At 52.5% G+C, this 20076-nt stretch overlaps 1 protein-coding gene across 1 annotated transcript; it reads left to right on the top strand.

Moving 5' to 3' along the window:
* The first annotated feature begins 111 nt into the window (after positions 1–111).
* On the top strand, positions 112–18969 carry ADGRD2 (adhesion G protein-coupled receptor D2). Its single transcript, XM_088065829.1, has 25 exons — positions 112–171; positions 253–313; positions 931–1161; positions 1308–1961; positions 2118–2216; positions 2689–2774; positions 3147–3428; positions 4672–4783; positions 5150–5284; positions 5552–5672; positions 6222–6327; positions 6592–6647; positions 7716–7842; positions 7942–8045; positions 8686–8788; positions 8974–9127; positions 9890–10023; positions 10603–10718; positions 11636–11756; positions 15028–15069; positions 15275–15328; positions 15647–15788; positions 16260–16318; positions 17863–17893; positions 18854–18969. The coding sequence occupies exons 1-25, from the start codon at positions 112–114 to the stop codon at positions 18967–18969; spliced, it is 3306 nt and encodes a 1101-aa protein (XP_087921955.1).
* The last annotated feature ends 1107 nt before the right edge of the window (positions 18970–20076 follow it).

The following is a 20076-nucleotide window of genomic DNA, read 5'->3' as shown; positions in this document are numbered from 1 at the left end:
AGCAGCATTGTCAGGGAACTGGCTTTCTGCAGAATGCTCTGTCTCCGTGATGCATCTCCAGTAATATTTTATTTATTCCAGCAAAGGGTGAAAATCTCCTGAGTGGTCAGCATGTTTAGGAGAGACTTGAGAACTGATTCTTGGTTCTTCAGCTTTCTGGTGAGTATTACTGTTTGGTTTTTTTTTTTTATTCTGGGTATTTGAGATAATATTAATATTTCTCTGAATGTTAGAAAACATCCTCTCCACCAGGTTGGTCTGTCCAGGAGTCTCCTTGCCTTTGCAGTCCTTGCCAAGAACCAGACTTCTAAAGGTTAGTGTTTTTATCATCATTCTCTGTGTTTTACAAGCAATATCCAGCACAGAGAAACAAAGGGTGTCTGGTGGTGCAAACAAAGGTAAAGAAACTTTTTCTGTTATCCTGTTTTGTGCCTAAAATGCTGTTTGCAGAGCTGGTATTTGCCAGGCTGTTTGCTCAGCTGCTGCTTTGTGCCCCACTGCAACTGCAAACCAAACAAATTATTTTGTGCCTGCAAATTGCATCTGCAACCAGAAGCTGTGAGGAGCTGGGAAGTGGGGATAAAGCAAGAAAAGTTGTTTTTGCAAACTGCTTTGTACAAGCTTTTCTGAGGGCCTTCCCTAGGCATAGCAGAGTGAGCTTTTCCTTTGTGCTGAGCTTAGCATGGTTTGTGTGTCCCACAGGAGTGTCCCAGCTCCAGCCCTGGGCCAGGGACAGAGTCACAGGCATCCTTCAGCTCAGGTCCAATTTAGTCTGAGCTTGTCTGTCACACTGTGCCCATGACCAGCCCAAGGGCTGCATGGGGAGACGAGCTCCTGCCAGCAGCTCCTCCAAGATGCACAAGGCAGTGTTTTTAACAGTGGGCTGGAGAAGCTTTCTGTTTCCCCATTGCAATGTGTGTCTTTCCCCAGGTTTTGCTCCTGTCATAATTGAGACCCCAAGACACACGTATGAATATGTGGCCACTGCTCTGGACTGGTGGCAAGCTGACAGGTACTGTGAGCAGCGCTTTGCTCAGCTGCTCTTTGAACCCCAGGACACTGAGCAAGGCTCCTTCAGCAAACTGCTGCAGTCCCACCACATCACAGGTTCTGTCTGGCTGAAGGAAAAGGACAGTGTCCTGCACAAAACAAAGAGGAGACGTGAGTATAAATCTCCTCTTATGGGCTATTTAGAAATGTTTTCATTCTGAAAAATATGACTGGAGAAGTTGTCCCTTGTTTTTTTAATGTTGCTTTATTATTGCCTACGCTTCTTCTTTTCTGCTGACTGAAATTTCTCCTTCTAGGTGGCCACACTGTACCAGTCCTGGTATTCAGAGACAAAACAGACACAAAATATGTGAAAGTGCTCTCTGATTTCCCAGCACTGCCTGCTGTCACGGCCTGTGCCCACCTCCAGTGGGACACCAGGACCCAGGAAATCGCTACCATCTTCTCCTATGCCGTGCCTGCTTTCATTAATGAGTTCCAGCTCCGTGGCTTTGTGGATGAGGAAGGCTTTGTTCGGTTTGCTCTCATAGTCCACGGGCACCATTCCCCTTACTTGCCTGTGTTCCGTGCTGATGGACAGTGGCATCACTTCTGCGTCACCTGGCAGCAGGAAAATGGGACCTGGGCCATCTATGCCGATGGGAAAAGGAGGGCATCTGCCAGTGGTTTGTGTTCTGCAGGGCCATCTGCCCCCCAGGCCATCTCTGGCCAGGGGACCTTCATAATTGGGCAGGATCAAGATTCCCTGGGGGGCACCTTCAGGGCAAAGGAGTCCTTCAGTGGGAACATCACTGACTTGCACATCTGGCAGAAAGTCCTCAGCACCGAGCAGATTGAGAAAGTTCGCTCCTGCTGGGTGATAGAGCAAGACCTTGTTTTTGGGTGGAGCTCAAACGCCCTGGAAGTGGAGAGCACCATTCAGGCAGTGACCACGCATCTTCTTTGCCCAGGTAAGTCTCAGTGTCCTCGTGGCTGCTATCCTGGCTCTGAAGGCACAGCCCACAGCATTTGCTGTACCAGGGCTTGTGGATTGCTGCAGGAAAGGTGATTCCTGCTGGGGATGGCATGTCCCTGGGAGACCCTTCTGTCTGTGTGTGTTTCCACAGGGCCTGTTGAGGAATGCAGAGTTTTGGAAGTTGGCAGCAGTGGATTCAGTTATGCATCTTGTTTGCAGACTTTGCCTTTCATCTGTCTCTACAGCAAGGGTACAGCATCTGTTAGTTATTTATGCATTGCTTCCACCACATGCACTCCTGCAGGTCCCAGCTGGGGTGGTGGCCAGGGATGGGGAGGCCCCTGCTCTGAAGGGGCTGTATGCAAAACCCAGCAGGGCTGGCACTTCGCTCCAGCTGCCTGCACTCTGCCTGCACCCAGCTGGGCAGTGGTGGTAACACCTTCCATGGCTTCTGGGTACAGTGCTGTGAGTGCCTCCCACTCCAGGCATTTCCGGATTTGTAGGCCAGGGGAGCATGGGGAGAGGCAGAAAAGGAGTGTGAAACTGTCTCTCCAGATGGGATCTTGTGCTAAAAATAAAATGCAGCTGTGAGGTCTCCTTGTTCTGCCTGTCCTGCAGACTTAGACACCTTCCGAGGACCGTTGCCCAGGCTTTGAACATGGCATGTGTTAACCATGCTGTTGGACACCACAGCAGTGGTTCTGGTTCTGGTTTGTCCCCAGATGCATACTGGCAACTGAAAAGAGCTCAGCTGGAGTCCAGTCACTCGCTCGCCAGCTGCGTGAACACGCTTGCAGTGAGGACTGTGGTGAGTCCTGCAGCCCCAGCAACTGGCACCTGGATCAGGCTGGAGCTGCTGGGTGGATGTGCTGGCACCTAGTGCTGTTTGAAGTCACTTTGCCAGCAGTTGTGCCTGGGACCTTTCCTGAACTGCTGTTGGAGATTGTGACCAACACAGCTGTAACTTCTGCTGTGATCAAACAGTGTTTGATCAAAAGCAGTGTTGCTTCAAATTGACTCATGTCACTTAGGACGGGAGTCTGGACAAGAGATCCCTTCCCCAGGATATTCCTGGTTGGCCAGACAGGTGTCCTGATGTATGCAGGGCATTGCCAAGGCACAGCTGATGATCAAGAGAGTCAGGGCTCTGCACTGAATTAAACCATCTTTTCCATGACAGATTCCTGACAGTGTCTTCACGAGTGATGTGCAAGACATGAACCTCTCTGTGGCTCTTGATGCTCTTGATATCTTGGCAACTGTTCTGAGAGAAGGAGAAGTGCCTGTTCTTGACCCATCTGACCTCCTTGCAGTGCTTCAATTACTAAAGCAAGTTTCACATGTGGAAATCCAGGAGGGAGATGAGCTGGAGATGTTGGAGCAGTTGGGCCAGTATTACATGGAAGTAACTGAGTTAATTTTGGAAGAGCAGAATACTGGGACATGGTCATCAGTCAGCCAGGTAATGGTGTCACCAGTCTGACTAGTGTGTGCCTCATCTGTTCATCCTTGGCTGCTGTACGACCACAGCTGGTCATGCTGTCCTTGCATGGTCACCTGTAGCCTTTGTGGACATACTCGAGCATGTGAAAATGCTGCAATCACAGGCATGGAGCCTCTCACCAGCCCAGATCAGGGCCAGCTGCTTTCCTGGTGCCTCATTTGTTGGAGGTGCAACCAGGTTCTTGCGCAAACAAGTGCAGTGCTAGCGGTGCCTCCCTTGCAACCCCCTCCGGTGGCTGACTCAGCTCTCTTCAAGTTCCCGACGTTGTCAGTCTGGATCGACAGTTTGCAGATTCCTGGTGCTGTGAAGTTTCCCTGCTCCCACATCCCGCTGTCTGGCAGGGCAATGCCCTTCCCTTTATAGTGTGTTGTGCTTCCTGTGGATGGGCTGCCAAGGAGCTGTTTGTCATCAGCCCCCTCACTACTCAAAATGCCGTCAGGCTTTGCATGAGGGATTTCCATCATCCCACCCTGTGAGGTTTTCTCCATGCTCACGTGTCTTCTTTGTGCCTGCTGCAAGGTCTGCACTCTCCACCTGTCTCTGGAAAATATGTAACAGTGTCTGGCCTGACTGGTGCCCCAGGAACCAAGCCAGGGATATCCAGAGATTAAAAGATGCTGAGCAGTTCAGAGTTTGCCTCATTGTTCCCAGTTGCTCAGGTCTCGGTGGCCACAGTCACTCACAGCTTCTCAACAGTGGCACAAACCCAGCGCTGGCCCAGTGAAACTGGTGCAGCTGATAATCTTCTGAGGGAGAAGGGTGGGAGCTGTGCTCTACAGGGGTGGCACTTGTGCATCCAGCACAGCAGGACCTAGAGCAGTGGGGCCTCTCTTCTGCTGCCCTTCAGCTGCAGAGTCTATTTCTGGGTGAAACCTTTTCCAGGAAGAGCAGATGGTTGTTCTACAGCTCTGCAAAAACCAGGAGTCAAGTCTAAAGGTCTTTCTTTCCAGAAGCTCATTTAGTTATTTATTTCCATGCTGTTTTAATGGCTTTTTATGCAGAACAGCAAGTTTCCCTCACTGTCAGACTTGTCTCCTTGCTGAAGGAGCTGGGAACATGCTTCAGTAAAGAAATCACTGAATCACTGACTTCTCTTTTTTTTCTGCCAAGGACCAAACGTTTAAGGAAACTCTTGTGAGCTGTGGGGAGGGAGGGCTGATGGTGCAGGTGCTGATTTCCATCGCTCTCTCTGTGTTTGCAGGTTATCAGGGGGCCCATGGCTGTCGTTGAGCTCTGTGACAGAATGGTGTCACTCTTGGTCCCACTGCTGACCCCAGAGAGGACAAAGATCACGATCCAACATGGGAATATTGGTGAGTGGCACTGGAGGGTATCTCACCAAGACCCAGATCAGTCACCCTGTCTGGTTCCCAGTCCAAATCCACTCCTGGCTCCTCTCCTCCTCTGGCTCACTTCTTGCCAGCCCTGCAGCCTGCACAGTGTCACAGTGTCACAGTGTGAGGGCACCTCTCACACTGTGGATTGCAAGAGGATTGTAAGAAACCTTTGGGCATGGGAGAAACTGAGCCCAGAGGCCCACGGTTTGCACAGAAAGGGACCTGTCTGCTGCTGCTGTGGGTCTTGGCTGGGATTATAGTGTCCTTGTGGTACTTAGCTGTAGCAGTGGCTCTGGAGAAAGGCTGAACCCTGGTTCAGCACCTGATTTTACCCGTGCACAGGGGTGGAGGTGAGGGAGCTGGAGCTGAGTGAACAGGAGCTGAGTGGTGAGGCATACGTGGTCCAGAGCCCTGAGAAAGACAGGCACGACTTCATCGAAGTTCCGGTGGAAGAAATGCAAAGGCTGAAATCCAGAGGTTTGTTATGACACCTGAGCTTCACCTGGTACTTCTGCATCACCTTCCTTAGTGGCACAAACTGTTTGCCTTGCCCCTGTGAGGTCTGGAGAAGTGAGGGGAGGGGATGCCCTTGCCGAAAGGGAGATGGGCCGTGGGGGACAGGTTCTGTACAGCCCCTCTGGAGACACAGCTTGGAGCTGAGGGTGTTCTGGACACCCAGTATCACCCCCCAGATGAGGGCAGTGGTGTCCAGCACTGCCCTGCGTTCTGTACCCACCCCTCCAGGTCTCCACAGAGTCACAGTGAAGAACATGTGGTTTGGCTACGGCTCCCTGCAGCGCTGCCTGTCCAGCAGCGGCACCGGTGCTGTGTCCCAGGACACGGCTGCCTCTGATGGGGGACAGAAGTGAGTGAAACAGAACCCCCCGCACCCCAGGGCTGCCCTCACCGCCACGGAAGAGCTCGCTTTCAAATCCGCATTGAGCTGGTGCTTGGATTTTGGGGTCACCTTCATCCCGATCCATCCCAGCCCTGGCACTGGGGCTGCCTGTGCCTCGTGGGGTGTCCTGCGTTCCTCTGCTTCCCGGGGGTTACCAGCTCGGCTGCGGTGCCAGATCAGAGCCGCAGGGTCCCCTGTGGCTGGGCAGAAGCTGTCCCTGGAGAGGGTGGCTCCGAACACTAGGTGGGGATGGCCGCCCGCACATCCCGCACACGCTGCGCCCGCCTTGGGCTGCGCATCTGGAGCCCTTGGGATGCTCCAGTGCCCGGCCCCAGTGACGGGGGAGCGGTGAGGGTTTGCCAGGCGTCCCGAGGTCCGTCCTGCCCCGTGCCCAGGCCTTTGCTGCAGCTGCAGCAGCCACCCGGATCTCTCCGGCTGTCCCTGCACCGGGAGATCCCGTTTTCTGAGCATGTCCTGTGCTTCCTGCGCCTGTGAGCAGCGTCCTTTCCCTGGCAGGTACCTGGGCACCACAGTGGGCACAGCTGTGATCTCATCCACTCTGCTCAGTGACTACCAGGAGATCAGCACATCCGTGCGCTACCGCCTGCAGCACCGCGTCCAGGTACCCCGCAGAGGGGCTGTGTCCCCAGCCACCTCCTGCCAGCTGCACCACACTGCCTGGCCCGGCTGGCACAGCCACGGCTCAGCGGCCCAGAGCTTTGGGATGAGGGCTGTCCCCTGCCCAGGGCTCCTGCCTTGGCTCCTGTGGCCCTGGGGAGGTGTTTGTCCTGTGCTGACAGGCCCCGGTACAGCCGAGTGACCTGCACCTCCCGTGTCCAGCGTGTGTGTGGCTGTGTGACCTCTGCTCTCCCCTCTCTGCCTCCAGGACCTGCCCAATACTCTGGTGGGGCCCATCTGTGCCTTCTGGAACTTCAGCCTCAGGTGCCTTGTTTCAGTTCGGGTCCCCAGATTTATGAGCTTTTTATTTCCACTGGAAAACCAAACATCTCAATATAAATGTAATGGTAAGAGTAGAGATCTGGAATTTTTTGCCTCCTTTGCATGCTGACATCCCCTGTCTCCTGGAGCAGAATGCTTTCCTGGAAAGATTTTCCTTTGGAGAAGTCACTCACAAGCAAGTGACCTTTAATGAGGTATATACAAATCAAATGGAAAGCCCTAGTTAATTATGATTGTTGCCTGTGACAGAATTAGTCCAAGATACGTGCCCCAAAGACATGCAGGACCCCCAGCCTCATAAATCCTGCCTGGCACTGGGAGGTGTTTTTGCTGAATGTCACTGTGGTGAGAACACTGAGGCTGTGATATATTATGGATTGGTAATTAAGTCACTCGAGTGAAAAAAAACCTCCTTAGCGTCCCAGACTTGTAGCGGGCATGGATCAGGTTGGGGAAGATGGGAAGGGCGAGATTTTGGAAACAGCTGGTTGTTGTCCAAAGGGTCCCAGCAGCCCTGCTCTGATCCTGACCTTCCTGTGGTACTGGGGAGGCTCAGGGGCAGAGCTGCAGCCATGGTCCCTGCCCAGGGAATTCAGATGGGAGCACTGCTGGATGGCTGAGACAGGCTTGTCCTGAGGACCCAGAGCCCAGTGGCACCGTGCTGGGTTTGTGGCAGGCTGAGCTGGTGGGCAGAGTCAGACACAGCCAGCCCAGTGAAGGCTGCTCTCAGTGAAGGGGCTGAACAGGGAGCTCTTCCCAGAGCCCTGCAATAACTGGGTTCTGTTTGAAGCTGTGATGGCTGAACTCCACTCTTTAATGCACACACTGACACCAGATCTATTTCCATTGCATGCCTGCTGGATGAAGCAAAGCTGCTGAGACAAAGGGCAAACCAAAGGGAAGCCCATGTGAAGACCTGTTTCTGATATCCTCATCTTACTCCTTCAAACTCTGCTCTTTCTGGGAGAATGAAATTCCCATCATGCCCTGGCTTTCTGTGGAAGTGAAAGGTAATTTCTGTGTGTTTTCTCTGTTTTTGCTGCATGTTAGCCCAGATGCTGGTGGGATGTGGTCCACAGCTGGCTGCTCTGTGGTGATGTCTCTCCCAGACTCCACTGCCTGTTTTTGCAACCACACCACAAATTTTGCTGTCCTGCTGCAGGTGTACGAGATGGAGGTAGGTGAGGAGCCTGTCTCAGCTGCTCTGGGGGACTGCCAGCTGGTGCAGTTAATTCATGAGGGGTTTGTGTCTTCTGTTGTTTCATGTCTGGAGCAGAGGACCACCAAGGAGGAGCTCACACTGCAGACTTTGACTTTTATTGGATGTGGAATTTCTTTCTTTGCCTTGATAGTCACCTTCATCTTGTTCTTGGTAGTTCGGTAAGAAAAGCCTGGACACTCATAGCCTCCTCTGTATTTTCTTGATATTTTACTTCAGAGCCTTTCTCAAAGTGTCCATTGTCAGCGTGGGGTGTGGGGAGAGGTGGGAGCTGCCCTGTGGTTGTGGCAGAGGGGAGTGTGGCTGTTGTTGGCTGGAGAGGGGCTCAGCCCTGGTTGTTTCTGTGGAGATGTTCATTGATCTGTGCACACACCTGGGTGTCTGTGTGCAAGATTTTTATCAATTGCTAACGACGTTTACTATAAAAGCTGCTCTTCTAGAATTAATTTTTATAAAATAAATGGAGCAAGGACTATTTCTTTGATTGCCAACCCTTCTGTTGGCAAGCACAGAGATCTGCCTTGTGAGCATGGCAGTGGCTCCCTCCACCTCCCCCTCACTGCCTGCTCCCTGGGGCCGTGGCCAGGGGCTGAGCAGCCACATCCAAGAGTGTCCCCAGCACCAAGTGCTTGCACAGCAGGGCTGTCCCCTGCCCCTTAGACTCTCATCTTTGCAGTGAGTGGCAGAGAGACCACAAGTTGCCCAGGCAGGCCTGCACAGCCTGAGAGGACAAGGAGGATCCCTTTTGCCAAGCACCCTTTTGTCTGTCTGCAACTCAGGGCTCCCTCTCTCCCTCCCCAGAGTCCCCAAGAGTGAAAGAACAACTGTGCACAAGAACCTGATCTTTGCCCTGGCTGCAGGAGAAGCTCTGCTCATGTTCAGTGAGTTGGCCAAGACCAACCAGGTGAGCTCACCAGTAATGTCCCATTCAGCCCGTGTGACCAGGCTCCAGGGTCACTGCCAGAGCAACAGAACAGGAGTGTAAACCTTTTTATTAATTACCTGTAACTGGCATCTAGGCTAGAATTGTCTCTCTGTTTGGAGATGCACGTGCATACGTTGTGCAGTTGTGGTTTCTGTCTTCTCCAGGTGCTGTGTTTCATGGTCACTGCCTTCCTGCATCTCTTCTTCATGGCAGCCTTCTCATGGATGCTGGTAGAGGGGCTTCTCCTCTGGAGCAAAGTGGTGGCGGTCAACATGAGTGAAGACAGAAGAATGAAGTTCTACTACGTGACAGGCTGGGGTATCTGCATGCTCCTCTGCCTTGAGTCCTCAGGAGAATAATATTTTTCTTTTCTACTGAAAGTTTTAATAGGAGAGATGCACAATTGTTTGATTTAATTTAATATGAGAACTGGGTGCCAGTGCCCTGCAGAGGTCTCTTGAATTATTTGTCAAATTGTTAGTCTTAGAGTATAAGTTAAGCAGCATTTCTGTTATATTTCTAAATCCAGGAGTTCAGTAAAAAAAAGGGGAGGAGGAGAATTACGGTAAGTTCTTGTTCTTGGAGAGCATCACTATTGTCTGATAGTAATTAAATATAAATAAATTAGTTCCTCACTAAGCACCTCTTATTCTGAGAGAGCCCTTTAGGGACATGGAATTATTTGAATAAGGTGAGTTTTGTGTCAGAGAGGAGCCTCTTTAAGGATATGCTGCTCAAAGAGCACACACCTAGTTGGACACTGAGCAACCACTTCAAGTATTTTGGATTGGTTTATGTCTTTGATTGTCCATTTTGTTAAAAAAGCAATCTGAGGAATAAATTGCTTTGGTCAGGACTCAGGACTTGGAATGCTTTATACCTCAGAGAAAGATGCTGACAGCTTGTAAATCTGGCTGTGTTGAGCCAGGACAGATTTCAGCTGCAGAGAATTGATGTTGCTCGTGGGGTTTTGGAGGCTCAAGCTGAAGTCTGTCTGGTCTGGGGGGTTTTGAAGCAATTGTCTGGTACACAGTGCCATCTCTTCTTTTCCTGGGGTTGAACCTGTGGGTTTTTCTGCAGGGCTTCCAGTCCTTATCGTGGGGGTGACCCTTGCAACTTCCTTTAACAAGTATGTGGCAGCCAACCATTGCTGGCTGAACGTGCAGACCAACGTCATCTGGGCCTTCGTGGGGCCTGTGCTCTTCATCCTGGCTGTAAGTGCCAAACCCCGCTGGGAAGGTGGGAGTCCTTTGGGTCTGGTCCTAGAAAAGCAACGCTGAGTCAGGGGTGCAGCTCATTGTGCCTGCTGCTTTTATAGGAAAATGTTGTTTTACTCTATGTAGACTTCTATGACACAAATAAATCTCTTTAATCAAAAAAGCTTTTGGATAGGAAAAAGTGCTTTAAGAAAATTTTGCTGGCCAGTTCTTGGTTGGCTGTTCAGTTAGGAATGTGGTGTGTGACATTGCCTTAGCTAAAGGTCTGATGTTAATACAGGAACGTCTACATCCTCAAAATACCATTATACACAACACAACAGCAGAAAAAGGTCCAATGTTTTTGGGGTCCAGAATAGACCTTTAACAGGGAAGACGTTGTGTAGGAGAAGTTTTGGGAGAAGTGTCCTAGGTTTCCTACATGTGTAGATAGCTCAGTGGAGTCTTTTGATTTCATTGCTTTCTTGCTGGTGATATTTGTCCCCAAGTTCTGACACTAGTTTCCAGCAGAAAAGTCTCACCCACAGGAGCTGAGACTCCAGAATGTCACTGAGTCCAAGAGCTCTGCCCTGGCAGGTGAACACATTCGTGCTGCTCCGGGTGGTGATGGTGACTGTGGCCAGTGCTCGCAGGAGGTCGAAGATGCTGACACCCAACAGCAGCCTGGAGAACCAGATTGGAGCGCAGATCTGGTGAGCAGGGGAGGGCCTGGCTCTCCCAGCTGTGGCTGCTCTGGCTCTGAAATATTTGAGATAGTGTTAGATATGTGGAAGAAATCCTTCCCAGTGGAGCCGGTGAGGCACTGGCACAGGTTGACCAGAGAAGCTTGGCCAAGTAAAAGACAGTGAGCTGTGAGAGTCAGAGCAGTAGGGGCAGGCAGGATTCTCTCCCCCAGGGTAATCATGTCTCACCCAAAGATAGTTTCTAATCCCAGCTGAGAAGCCCAGCCAGCACCTTCATCTTAGGGAACCAGTGCTGGTCTCCATCTGCGCTCACACTCCTAAATCTCATCCCTTTGGGATGGGAGACCCTTGGCAGTGCCTGCAGAAACCCAGGCTTGGGACTTGGTGGGTTGAAAGTAAGGCTGGTGGGGGCTACACACACAGGGAAAGAGGCAGTGGGGACTTCTGTAATCAGTCAATACTGAGAGACCTCTAAAAAACTGCTGCCTGAGTCATTACTTTATCATGCTCTGTGAATTTTTATTGTTGTTAGCTGGCGCCGGATACCCCTGCTAGACACGCATTGTTCCCCTGTAGCATAAATAAATTTTCCCAAATTTACAGAAGCACAAAGATAGGGCATTGCTGGAGGGCAGGGTGACATCCATGTGCAAATAAAACAAATAGAGAAACCCTCCTTGTAGCAGAAATTGGGGGGAAAATAGCTGTTTTCTCTTGGCTGATGACGTCAAAGAGCTCCCTTCTTGCTAACTTGCAATGATAAATGAAGAGCAGAGCTGGCACACTGGGGTCTGGGAGGTGAAATATTTGGTTTTTCCTGTCCTAACTTATTTTGTTTGCAGAGGAATTTGTTCCACAGCTACTGCATTGGTAATGTTTCATCTCTGAAATGTGCCTGGGTAACCCTGAGCTCTTCCTCCCACCAGGGCCACGGCCAAACCCGTCCTGGTGCTGCTGCCCGTGCTGGGGCTCACCTGGGTCTGCGGGGTCCTCGTCCACCTCGGCATCATTTGGGCCTATGTCTTCACTGTGCTGAACTCCCTTCAGGTGAGTCCTGCACCACAAGGGCCCCCAGGTCACAGCCAGGCAGGCACCTGCAGTGCTTCAGTGCACTCTGCCTGTCCTTGTAGCCAGGGACACTTCAGCTCTGAAGCCAGCCCAGCTTTCCCAAGCCACTGGGCTGTTTTGTCTGAGGAAACTCATTTCATCCTTACAAGATACAAAATATAACTCCGGGGACCTTGTAGATCTAATGGCCCTCAGCACCAGTCTCTGGCAGTGTCCTAGTGGTGCTACAGGTTTCCAGTTCAAGTCTTGTTTCTTGTGTTAGTTTTTCTCACATCAGTGTGGTTTCAAAATGGCAGTTACAAACCCATTAGAGTTTTTATTTGCTCATATAACGGGTAATTAAGATGGTACCTGTGCAGTCAAATGGGGCAGACATCCCTCCTGCTGTTTGCATCTGGGAAATGAGCCTCTTTCCTGCAGGACAGGGCTGGCCCAGGGTGCCACTGTCCCTGTTAGAGCGGGGCTGCTGGTGGAGAGCGTGTCAAAGGTCACATCCAGCCACTGTATGCTTGACTGCTGCTTGGATGGTGTGTTCCAGGATGGGTGTTTTCCATCTGGCTCCTGTTCAGCCATTCTGAGAGGCTGTGACCTCTCAGAATCTCTGTGATCAGTACAGGCAGAGCCACCTTCCCCTTGTCTGGAGTTCAGCTTTACTGAGGGAGGCTGGGGAAGAACCAAGAATCAAGAACTGAAAACCTTTACCTCTGAAATCCGTGTCGTCTGCAGCTGTGCAGCTGCTCCCCAGGGATGCTCCCAGTGCCCAGTACCAGCTGTTCTGGGATCTGGTGAGATGCAGGAGTGTTTGGTGTGCCAGCTTTGCTGGGCTGGTGATCAGAGCCTTGCTTGGGACAACTGGAAGTTTGGGGGCTGTTTCTAGCTCTGACTCGCAAGACCTTGTGTGGATCATATCATCTCCTTCAGACTCTTCATTCCTCTTCATTGCCTGGCTACATTTTTAAGGCTTTTTGCTTGTCTTGGTGTCTTCCAGGGCCATGGCTGTGACTGCAGTTATTGCAGTCCTGTTGTCAATAAGTTAGAGTTAACAGGGAATTCTGGAGGGCAGAAAGCAACGTCAGTACCTGGTGCATAAAGCAACACCTAATGTTTGCTTCTGAGCTTACTGTTTTCATCAAAAGACTTTGAAGCTTTAACCAGCCTGTATATGGTCAAGAGAGCAAAGCAAATTGTGTAAGTCCCAGCAGCCAGGAGTGTTCAGTTCTGCACCAAGCTGGGACTGTTCCCAGGACCTCGGGATATCTGGAACTCAGGGACACACGGTGACAAAAACTCCTGGAACATGTGCTTGCCACCTGCGATTCAAAGCATCAACAGAGGCCTTGCAAACCTTGAGAGAAGGCAGCTGTAGATGGAGCTAGAGAAGCACTGAACACCCCTGAACACCCCTGAACACCACGGCTCCCATCACGGCCCCAGGGGGAGCGCGGAGTTCTCAGCAGGCAGGTGGGAGCTGGCTGAGGGACACGGCGTGGGTCACACCAGCCCTGGGGCTGAGGCTGTGCCTGCCCACAGGTACCCAAGGGGACTCCCTGGACAGTCCCAGCTCTTGGCACTGCCTATTCATGGTCCCTTGCCCAGTGCTTGAGGAGAAATCCTATTCCAGGGGATCCAATTGGATCAGGGGAGCAATTGGGCACTGCCCCCCAAACCACTGGGTTAGGGAGTTTTCCACCCCCATCTCCCGTTTTCTTTTGTTTCGGTAGAAGTTGGCTCCTGCTGTAGCTCGTGCTTACGGAGCAGCTGGGTTTGTGGTGCTTCCCTCTGGCACACTTGGCTGTTTGCAGCTCTCCAAGGGTGAATCCAGGCATTATCACCACGTGCACAAGATGGGTGGCTGCTCAGGGATGGTCTGTGGCTGGCACTGCTCCAGCAGCCGGGTGCTGCTCACGCACATCCGCCGGCGCTCCGAGGGGAGGTTCCAAGGCCAGACAAGGGCTGCCTCTCCACATCTCCGCTCTGAAGGATACCAGGAGCATGGCAGGAGGCCTGTCTTAATGATAATTAAGCAGCACCAGTTCTCCATGTCTCCTCATGTCACGCTCAGGCTGTGCTCGGGCACAGAGCTGTGTGGACAGACATGACTGTGTTGTACTCGTTTGCCTCTGTCCCTTCATTACCAAGTTCAGGACAATCTGCTGATTGCCCCAGAGGAGAAATAAATGCTGGTGAGAAGCTGGAGAGTTGAGAGAAAGCCATCCTGTTTCAGCCCCTTCGTTGACTGTCCTATGGATCACTTGGAATTTCCTTCGAGGCCAGAACATTTCTTCCTGTGTGGGTTCTGTGCAGTTGTTCTGTTGCTGGGGTTGTTTTTGATTTGGCTGCTTTCTGTTTGCCTGCAGAAGCCCAAGCCTGTCTTCAAGGCTGCTCTGTGTGTTGGTACCAAACACAACTCCCTCTTGAGCCAGGCAGAGCAGGAGCCCAGACAGTGACTGAACAGTGAGGGGGAGCCTGTGGTGCTGTGGGGCAGGAGCAGGGGTGGGAGCAGGGGTGGGAGCACAGGCAGGGGGGCTCCCCCAGAGCTGCATCTCCACTCCCGCCCACTGCTGCAGCTGGGCCTCCTCTCCTTCCTTGCCCTCCTCCCAGCCGACCTCTCCGCTCTCTCCTCCCCACGCTCATCCAGAATGATTCTTTCAAGGAAGACCTGCCTTGGAAGCCTGGCCAGAAATCTGGTCTGGGGGAGTGACCAGCATTGCTGGCTGAAGGACAGGTCACGGCACGGTGCCAGGGGGCTGCTACCATTGCGCCTGCCAAGAGCTCGCAGATGAGAGCAAGGCTCGTTGAAGACAAGATGAATTGCATCTCTTGCTGCAGCTGATTTATCTAGCTGCGATAACAAAACACCCCACAGATATAACGTGAATCTGGTGGGCCAGATAGGGCTGCTTTAAGGCCAAAATCGTGGGTTTGGAGCTGTAATTAGCCCCGGGCTGTGGCCCCCGGGCGATGCTCGCTCTGGGCACTGTCCCTGGGCACATCCCTCACACAGCTGTGCCCCTGCTCCGTGCCCGCCGAGCTGCCACTGCTCACTGCTCCTGGGTGTGTGAGAGCAGCAGACTCTGAGCAGCCTGGTCTCTAGGGTGGAAGGTCCTTCCTGCCTGGCTGTCCCTGGCTGTGCTGTGCCCACCAGTGCCAGTCTCACCCATTCCAGTGCTCCTCAAGCCCGTTTGCTCCCTGCAAAGGAGCACAGAGCAGCTGTACGTCTCTGACCCCTCCTCTGCTCTCTCCCCTCCAGGGCCTGTACATATTCCTGGTCTACGCAATCTATAACAGTGAGGTAAGAGATGCCCCTGGCTGGATTCAGTCACTCCTCACAGCAGCTGTGTTGGCATCTGGGGGGAGCTGGGTTCTGGCAGCAGCCAGGTTCAACAGTGCCCCTGTGCTTCTGGAGCCGTGGCTGCTTTTTCTCCATGACTTGCTGAAACATCTTCAGCTGTGCTAGAGCTGCTGTGGCCCTCTCTCATGTCCTTGCTCTGCTTCAGGTGAGGAATGCCATCCAGAGGATGAAGGACAAGAAGAAAGCCCTCTCGTTCACAGTAAGTTGGAAGGAATTCCTGCTGCCCCTTCATCCATCAGCCACCCACCAGCGGAGGGTCCCAGCTGCACTGTGGGTCTGCTTTGAGGAATGATGAAGGAAAGAAATCTTATTTTTTACTTTTGTCTCCCTTCTCTGCAGTCTTGCTGGACAACACAGACCCAAAGATTGCCTGCCCTTATGAGGCAGCAGCCTGCTCTGCCAGGGTGGGGAGGGAGCCAAAGCAGTGCCGATGAAATCGGTCTTTGAAGTTGGATCTGGACATAGCAAAGACTCGTTGTAATTTTCACTGTGCTGTATCTCTTGCCTGTCGTTACAGAACTGCTCTCATCCCATCAACTACCTATCCAGTCCAAGAAACACGACCTCCTGGGAGACAGGGAAGCCGAGTCCTGCAGCTGAGAGTGCCTTGGCAAGCCCTGTGCAGAAGGAACCTCCAGTGAAGAACATCACCAACAAAGGTAAGAGGATTGTTGCTGCTGCTAGCCCAGGCTGGGTGCTGACACCACAGCAAAATGTTACTCCCAAGACTTGAGTTTTAGTGCACCTGGCCCTCCATTAATTCCTTTGCACGCTGCCTGTGTGAGCACAGGGTCTGGTGCATGTGGCTGTCAGAGGGGTCAGGTCCATGGCTGCAGCCTGGCTGGGTTTGGGCAGGGGGGTCTCATCAACACGTTGGGCAGCATTGCATTCTCCTGAGGAAAAAATCCATATTAGTGTCTTAAAATTAATTTTCTGGTGGAAAGGCAAAAGTAACAGTAGAAAATAGGGATTTTGGCTTAGAAGAAACAAAGGTTCTGCATTCTCCAACCTGTGGTTGCAGTGATGCAGAAAACCCGTTTGGTCCCTTTGCTTCAGTGGGGGGGACACAAAGCACCAAGTTCTTAGGAAAGCATGAATGTAAGAACTCATGGTGCTGCTTCACCCTTTAGGAAACTTTGGAGCCAGAATTCCCATAGGAATTTCATCAATTATGTCACCCGAGAGACCGGTATGTAACATCTTCTGTTTCTCTTGCACCTTCACCCCACGCAGAGCACAGCAGTTATGGAGGGACACCACCTGAGCCTGGGCAGGGGGGCAGCAGGGCAGGGCACCTCTCCAAGGGCAGGAGAGGAGCTGGTCCCGGTTGAATTCTGAGGCAAAGGCTCACCCTGAGCCCATGGGGACCCAGCCCTGCTGCCATGCCAGGAGGGTGCTTGGAGCAGGGCCCTACAGGAGCACGAGGTGCCGCTGAATTTGAGCCAGAAAACCCCAGACTGAGGTTGGTGTGGATCAAGCAGGAGACTTCCCCAAGGACAGCAAATTAAATCAGACAGTGGGGCAGGTGCTATGGGCAAGTCTCATCTCTCCCAGGAGGGCTGTGCTGCCTGCATCAGGATGGAGAGCTCAGCAAGGCACAGCCTAAAGCAGGAACAATTTAAATTTGACTACTCTGCTCCCACTTCCATCTCCTGCTATTGAAATGATCATCAGTCCTTGTGCACTTGACATACAAGTGCTGTAATTCCCTCAGATTAAAATCCAACACTACTTTCATGAATCTCTCACTGAAGGATCTCTCTTTCCCTCTCTAATATTTATCCTTTGAAAACCTATGTCATGTAGACAGCTCTTATTTATCCAATAGATAATACTTCTATAGCTGGCATATGGTTCTGAAGCCACTTGGTAAAATCCATATTTCCATCTCTCATGATTTATGTTATGGTTAATGCTGCAGCACCAGGACTCACTCACAGGTGATGCTTTTCTCAACCAGCCAGGTGCTGGCTGTGTGAACCAGGGTCAGGGCTAAGCTCCTGGCACCAGATATGAGATGTGGGCCACAGAGATTAGCCCAAGGACCTGAGTTCCCCAAGGTAGGGGCATTAGGAGGCAGCAGATCCCCTAAATGCCAAGGCCGTGGCATTTCTGAGCAGGCAAAGACAGAAAGTGCTTCCCTCTGTGTGAGGGTCACTGAGGGCTTTGCTGTATCTTTGCTGCATAAACACTTAAAATGACAAAACACTGAGCGAATGAAGATACAAACACAGACAAGATGTTCTTTGTGTTTCAGCTTTTTTAAATGTTGTTTGGTGATCTTTGTTGTTGTTGGACTGGGAGTAGGAATTTCACATCTCTCAGAGCATTAACCACGCTTTAAGCACAGAGTGCAGACTGTGTGGGCTCTTCCCACCCCAGCACAGGGCTGCTCTCATCCTTTTCCTGTGATTTTCCTGTGGTCTCCAGCATGGTATCCAGCCTGGTGGGTCACCATGGGGCTGGAGGGGTCCCCAGAGTGGGCATTTGGAGCAGGGTGTCCCCTCCCCTCTGCTGAGAGCTGCAGCTGTGTCGGGGGACGCTCTGCAGGTGCCCGTCCCTCGGGGCTGGCACGAAGGCTCTGCTTCCCAGGCTGTGCAGCAGCTCAGTGCTGGGACACTGGGTGCCTGGGGTCTGGGAAACCCTGCCTGGCCCCAGGGAGTGTGTTGGGGGTGACCAGCAGCAAAGCCAGCAGACCCATACTCTCTGCTAACACCTTCTCCCCTCTTTCAGGCCATAGAGCTGACAGCCTTCAAATGCTCAGGTAACATTTGCCTACATCATGTTCTGTAGTTTTTGTTGCTGTTGGTGCTGGTTCCTGTGGCTGTGTGTTGGATGGATGCCCAGAGGGCAGCTGCTTTCTGCTGGGGCTTCAGGAATTGTATTATTTCCAAACTGCCCTGATGGGTCCTGTCCTGGCCAGGCTGTGGGAAATCCATGTCTCCCTGAACAGATGAGGGAGAGGTGGGTGCTTTGGAACCCCAGCAGCTCTCAGGACACCTGCCTGGTTTCTCCCCATGTCTCTGCACCTCTCTTGCTGCCTGTCCTTGTCAGCTGCAGCTCCTGGGGCCCCGCTGTGCCAGCAGAGCTGGGGCTCTCAGGCGTGGGCAGTGGCAGAGGGGCCCTGCAGGTTCCTGGTGCTGAGCTCTCTGCCAGCCCCCAGCCCACTGAGGGGTGCAGCAGGGACTGGCATCCCTTGCTGCTGGACAGGGATCCAGGGGGGCAGCAGCTCTTTCTGCCCCAGACTATTTTAAACCAGCAGCTGTGGCAGAAAGCCCTGGTGGGTGCTGGGAGCGCCATGATCCCAAAGAAGGTGGGGAAGGTGGGGTGTTCAGACAGGGCTGGATTTATGAGCTTTAAAGCAGCCATTTAGCTGCTTCTGTTTCAGGTTGTAGAAAGGCCAATGTCACCATGGAGGTGGGTAGAATTAAAACCAGAAATCCCTCCTAAGCCCCAGGTCTCTGCTGGATGGCAGCTCCCTGCTACCTCCTCAGCTTCCCAGCCTGGCTTTGGGCAAGTCCCCAGCTCCTCAGAACACAAAATTTCACTTTATTCTCTTTAACAACCACTGCTGGGTACTCCCAGTGCAGCTCCTGGATGGGCATCCTCAGTGCAGTGAGGACACGCCTGGGGTGGAGTGATCATATTTTTTCTGCATTGTGACATTTTCTTTTTTCAAGGCAAGCAGTGCATTAGCAGGTTTCTGATTTTGCTCCACATGAAGTGTCTAAGCAGGGCATCCTCAGACTATTTTCGAGACGATGCCACCCAGAAGCAGTGCAGCTTTCCTCCCCTCACTGGACACATGAGAAAGGCAGAAACGGTGGCATCCAGGAGTAGCAGCGGCATTTCGGGCGTAGGAGTGGGGTCTCAGAGGCAGCGAGATCTGCACCCAACACTGCCATTTGTTCTCTGTCCACCCACCCTCACTTTCTTCTGCATCTCTGATACCCAAAGTGTGTTATTAAACTCCAGCTGTGCAAAGAAGTGGGTTGTTTAGTTTGGTTTCATTTTCTCAGGTGAGCCCTCAGTGTGTTTTTAAAAGCCCAGGTCTGCACAGAGGGTGATGGAATGCCAGGCTGGGCTCGGTGCCATGGGAGTGGCCAGGGGTGGAAGGAGTGCTGTGCACGGCCACCCTCCCTGAGAGCCCCCCAGGCTGCCCTGGTGACTGGGCAATCCTTGAGCCTGGGGTGAACGAGAAGATCTTGAACCAGAAGAGCTCTCCTCTCACACTTGTGTTCGTGCAGCAGCACAGCGCTGGTGCCGGCCCCGCCGCTGCTCCGGGCGCCTCCACAAGTGCCTCCAGCCATTAAACCAGATAATAAAAGGCTGCAATGCCCAGCTGCAGGGTGCTGGGGGACCCCAGGGCAGCTCAGCCTCACGCAGGCGTGTGCCTTCGCATTCTGTTCACAGAGCAAAGCGCTGCGGAGCTCTTGGGTGCCAGAACGGGGACAGATCATTCCAGCACAGACACTGTCTCCTCTCCTATTTGTTGTCTCCCACACAGTTTATTGAAAAGAGACATGTTTAGCCCCAGATATCTTTATTTGAAAGCTGCCAGCCAGCTGATGAAAATGGTGCTGCTGCCAGCAGGAGCTGTGGCAGAGACCTAGGAGAAGCCCACCTCTGTCTCTCCCAGGAAAGCTGTGCTGGATCTGGGATGGGGTCCAGCACTTCTCTGCTGCAGGGCCTCAGCCACGCTCCCGTGAGAACTCTGGGTGTTGCACTGGCTCCAAGTGCAAGAGACAGACAGTGGGTCCATGGGAGGTGGGAAGGGTGAGGATGAGGGCGGATAAAATCCAGGGGAGTGCCAGTCCAGAACCAGAGAAATGGGGAGTTTTGCAGCATGGCTGTGGCAAGAAGCAGACAAGGCCTCCCCCCAGAAGGGCTCAGTCCATGGAGCAGTTAAGGAGCCCCAGCCCAGCTGCAGGGAGCTGCACTGTGCAG

The sequence above is a fragment of the Pseudopodoces humilis genome, chromosome 22 (assembly GCF_049639895.1).
Source record: "Pseudopodoces humilis isolate 2021_Gansu_Grassland_sample_001 chromosome 22, ASM4963989v1, whole genome shotgun sequence".
NCBI lineage: Eukaryota > Metazoa > Chordata > Aves > Passeriformes > Paridae > Pseudopodoces > Pseudopodoces humilis.
The sequence above is the reverse complement of the archived record's forward strand: the minus strand, read 5'-3'. Positions and strand labels throughout refer to the sequence as shown.

Excerpts from the sequence above, each read along its gene's own strand:
- ADGRD2 (XM_088065829.1), top strand. The coding sequence starts at position 112 with ATGTTTAGGAGAGACTTGAGAACTGATTCTTGGTTCTTCAGCTTTCTG. Across the intron at positions 2,217-2,688 it reads CATCTGTCTCTACAGCAAGG|ATGCATACTGGCAACTGAAA; the intron begins GTACAGCATCTG and ends GTTTGTCCCCAG. Across the intron at positions 7,843-7,941 it reads TGCAGGTGTACGAGATGGAG|AGGACCACCAAGGAGGAGCT; the intron begins GTAGGTGAGGAG and ends TGTCTGGAGCAG.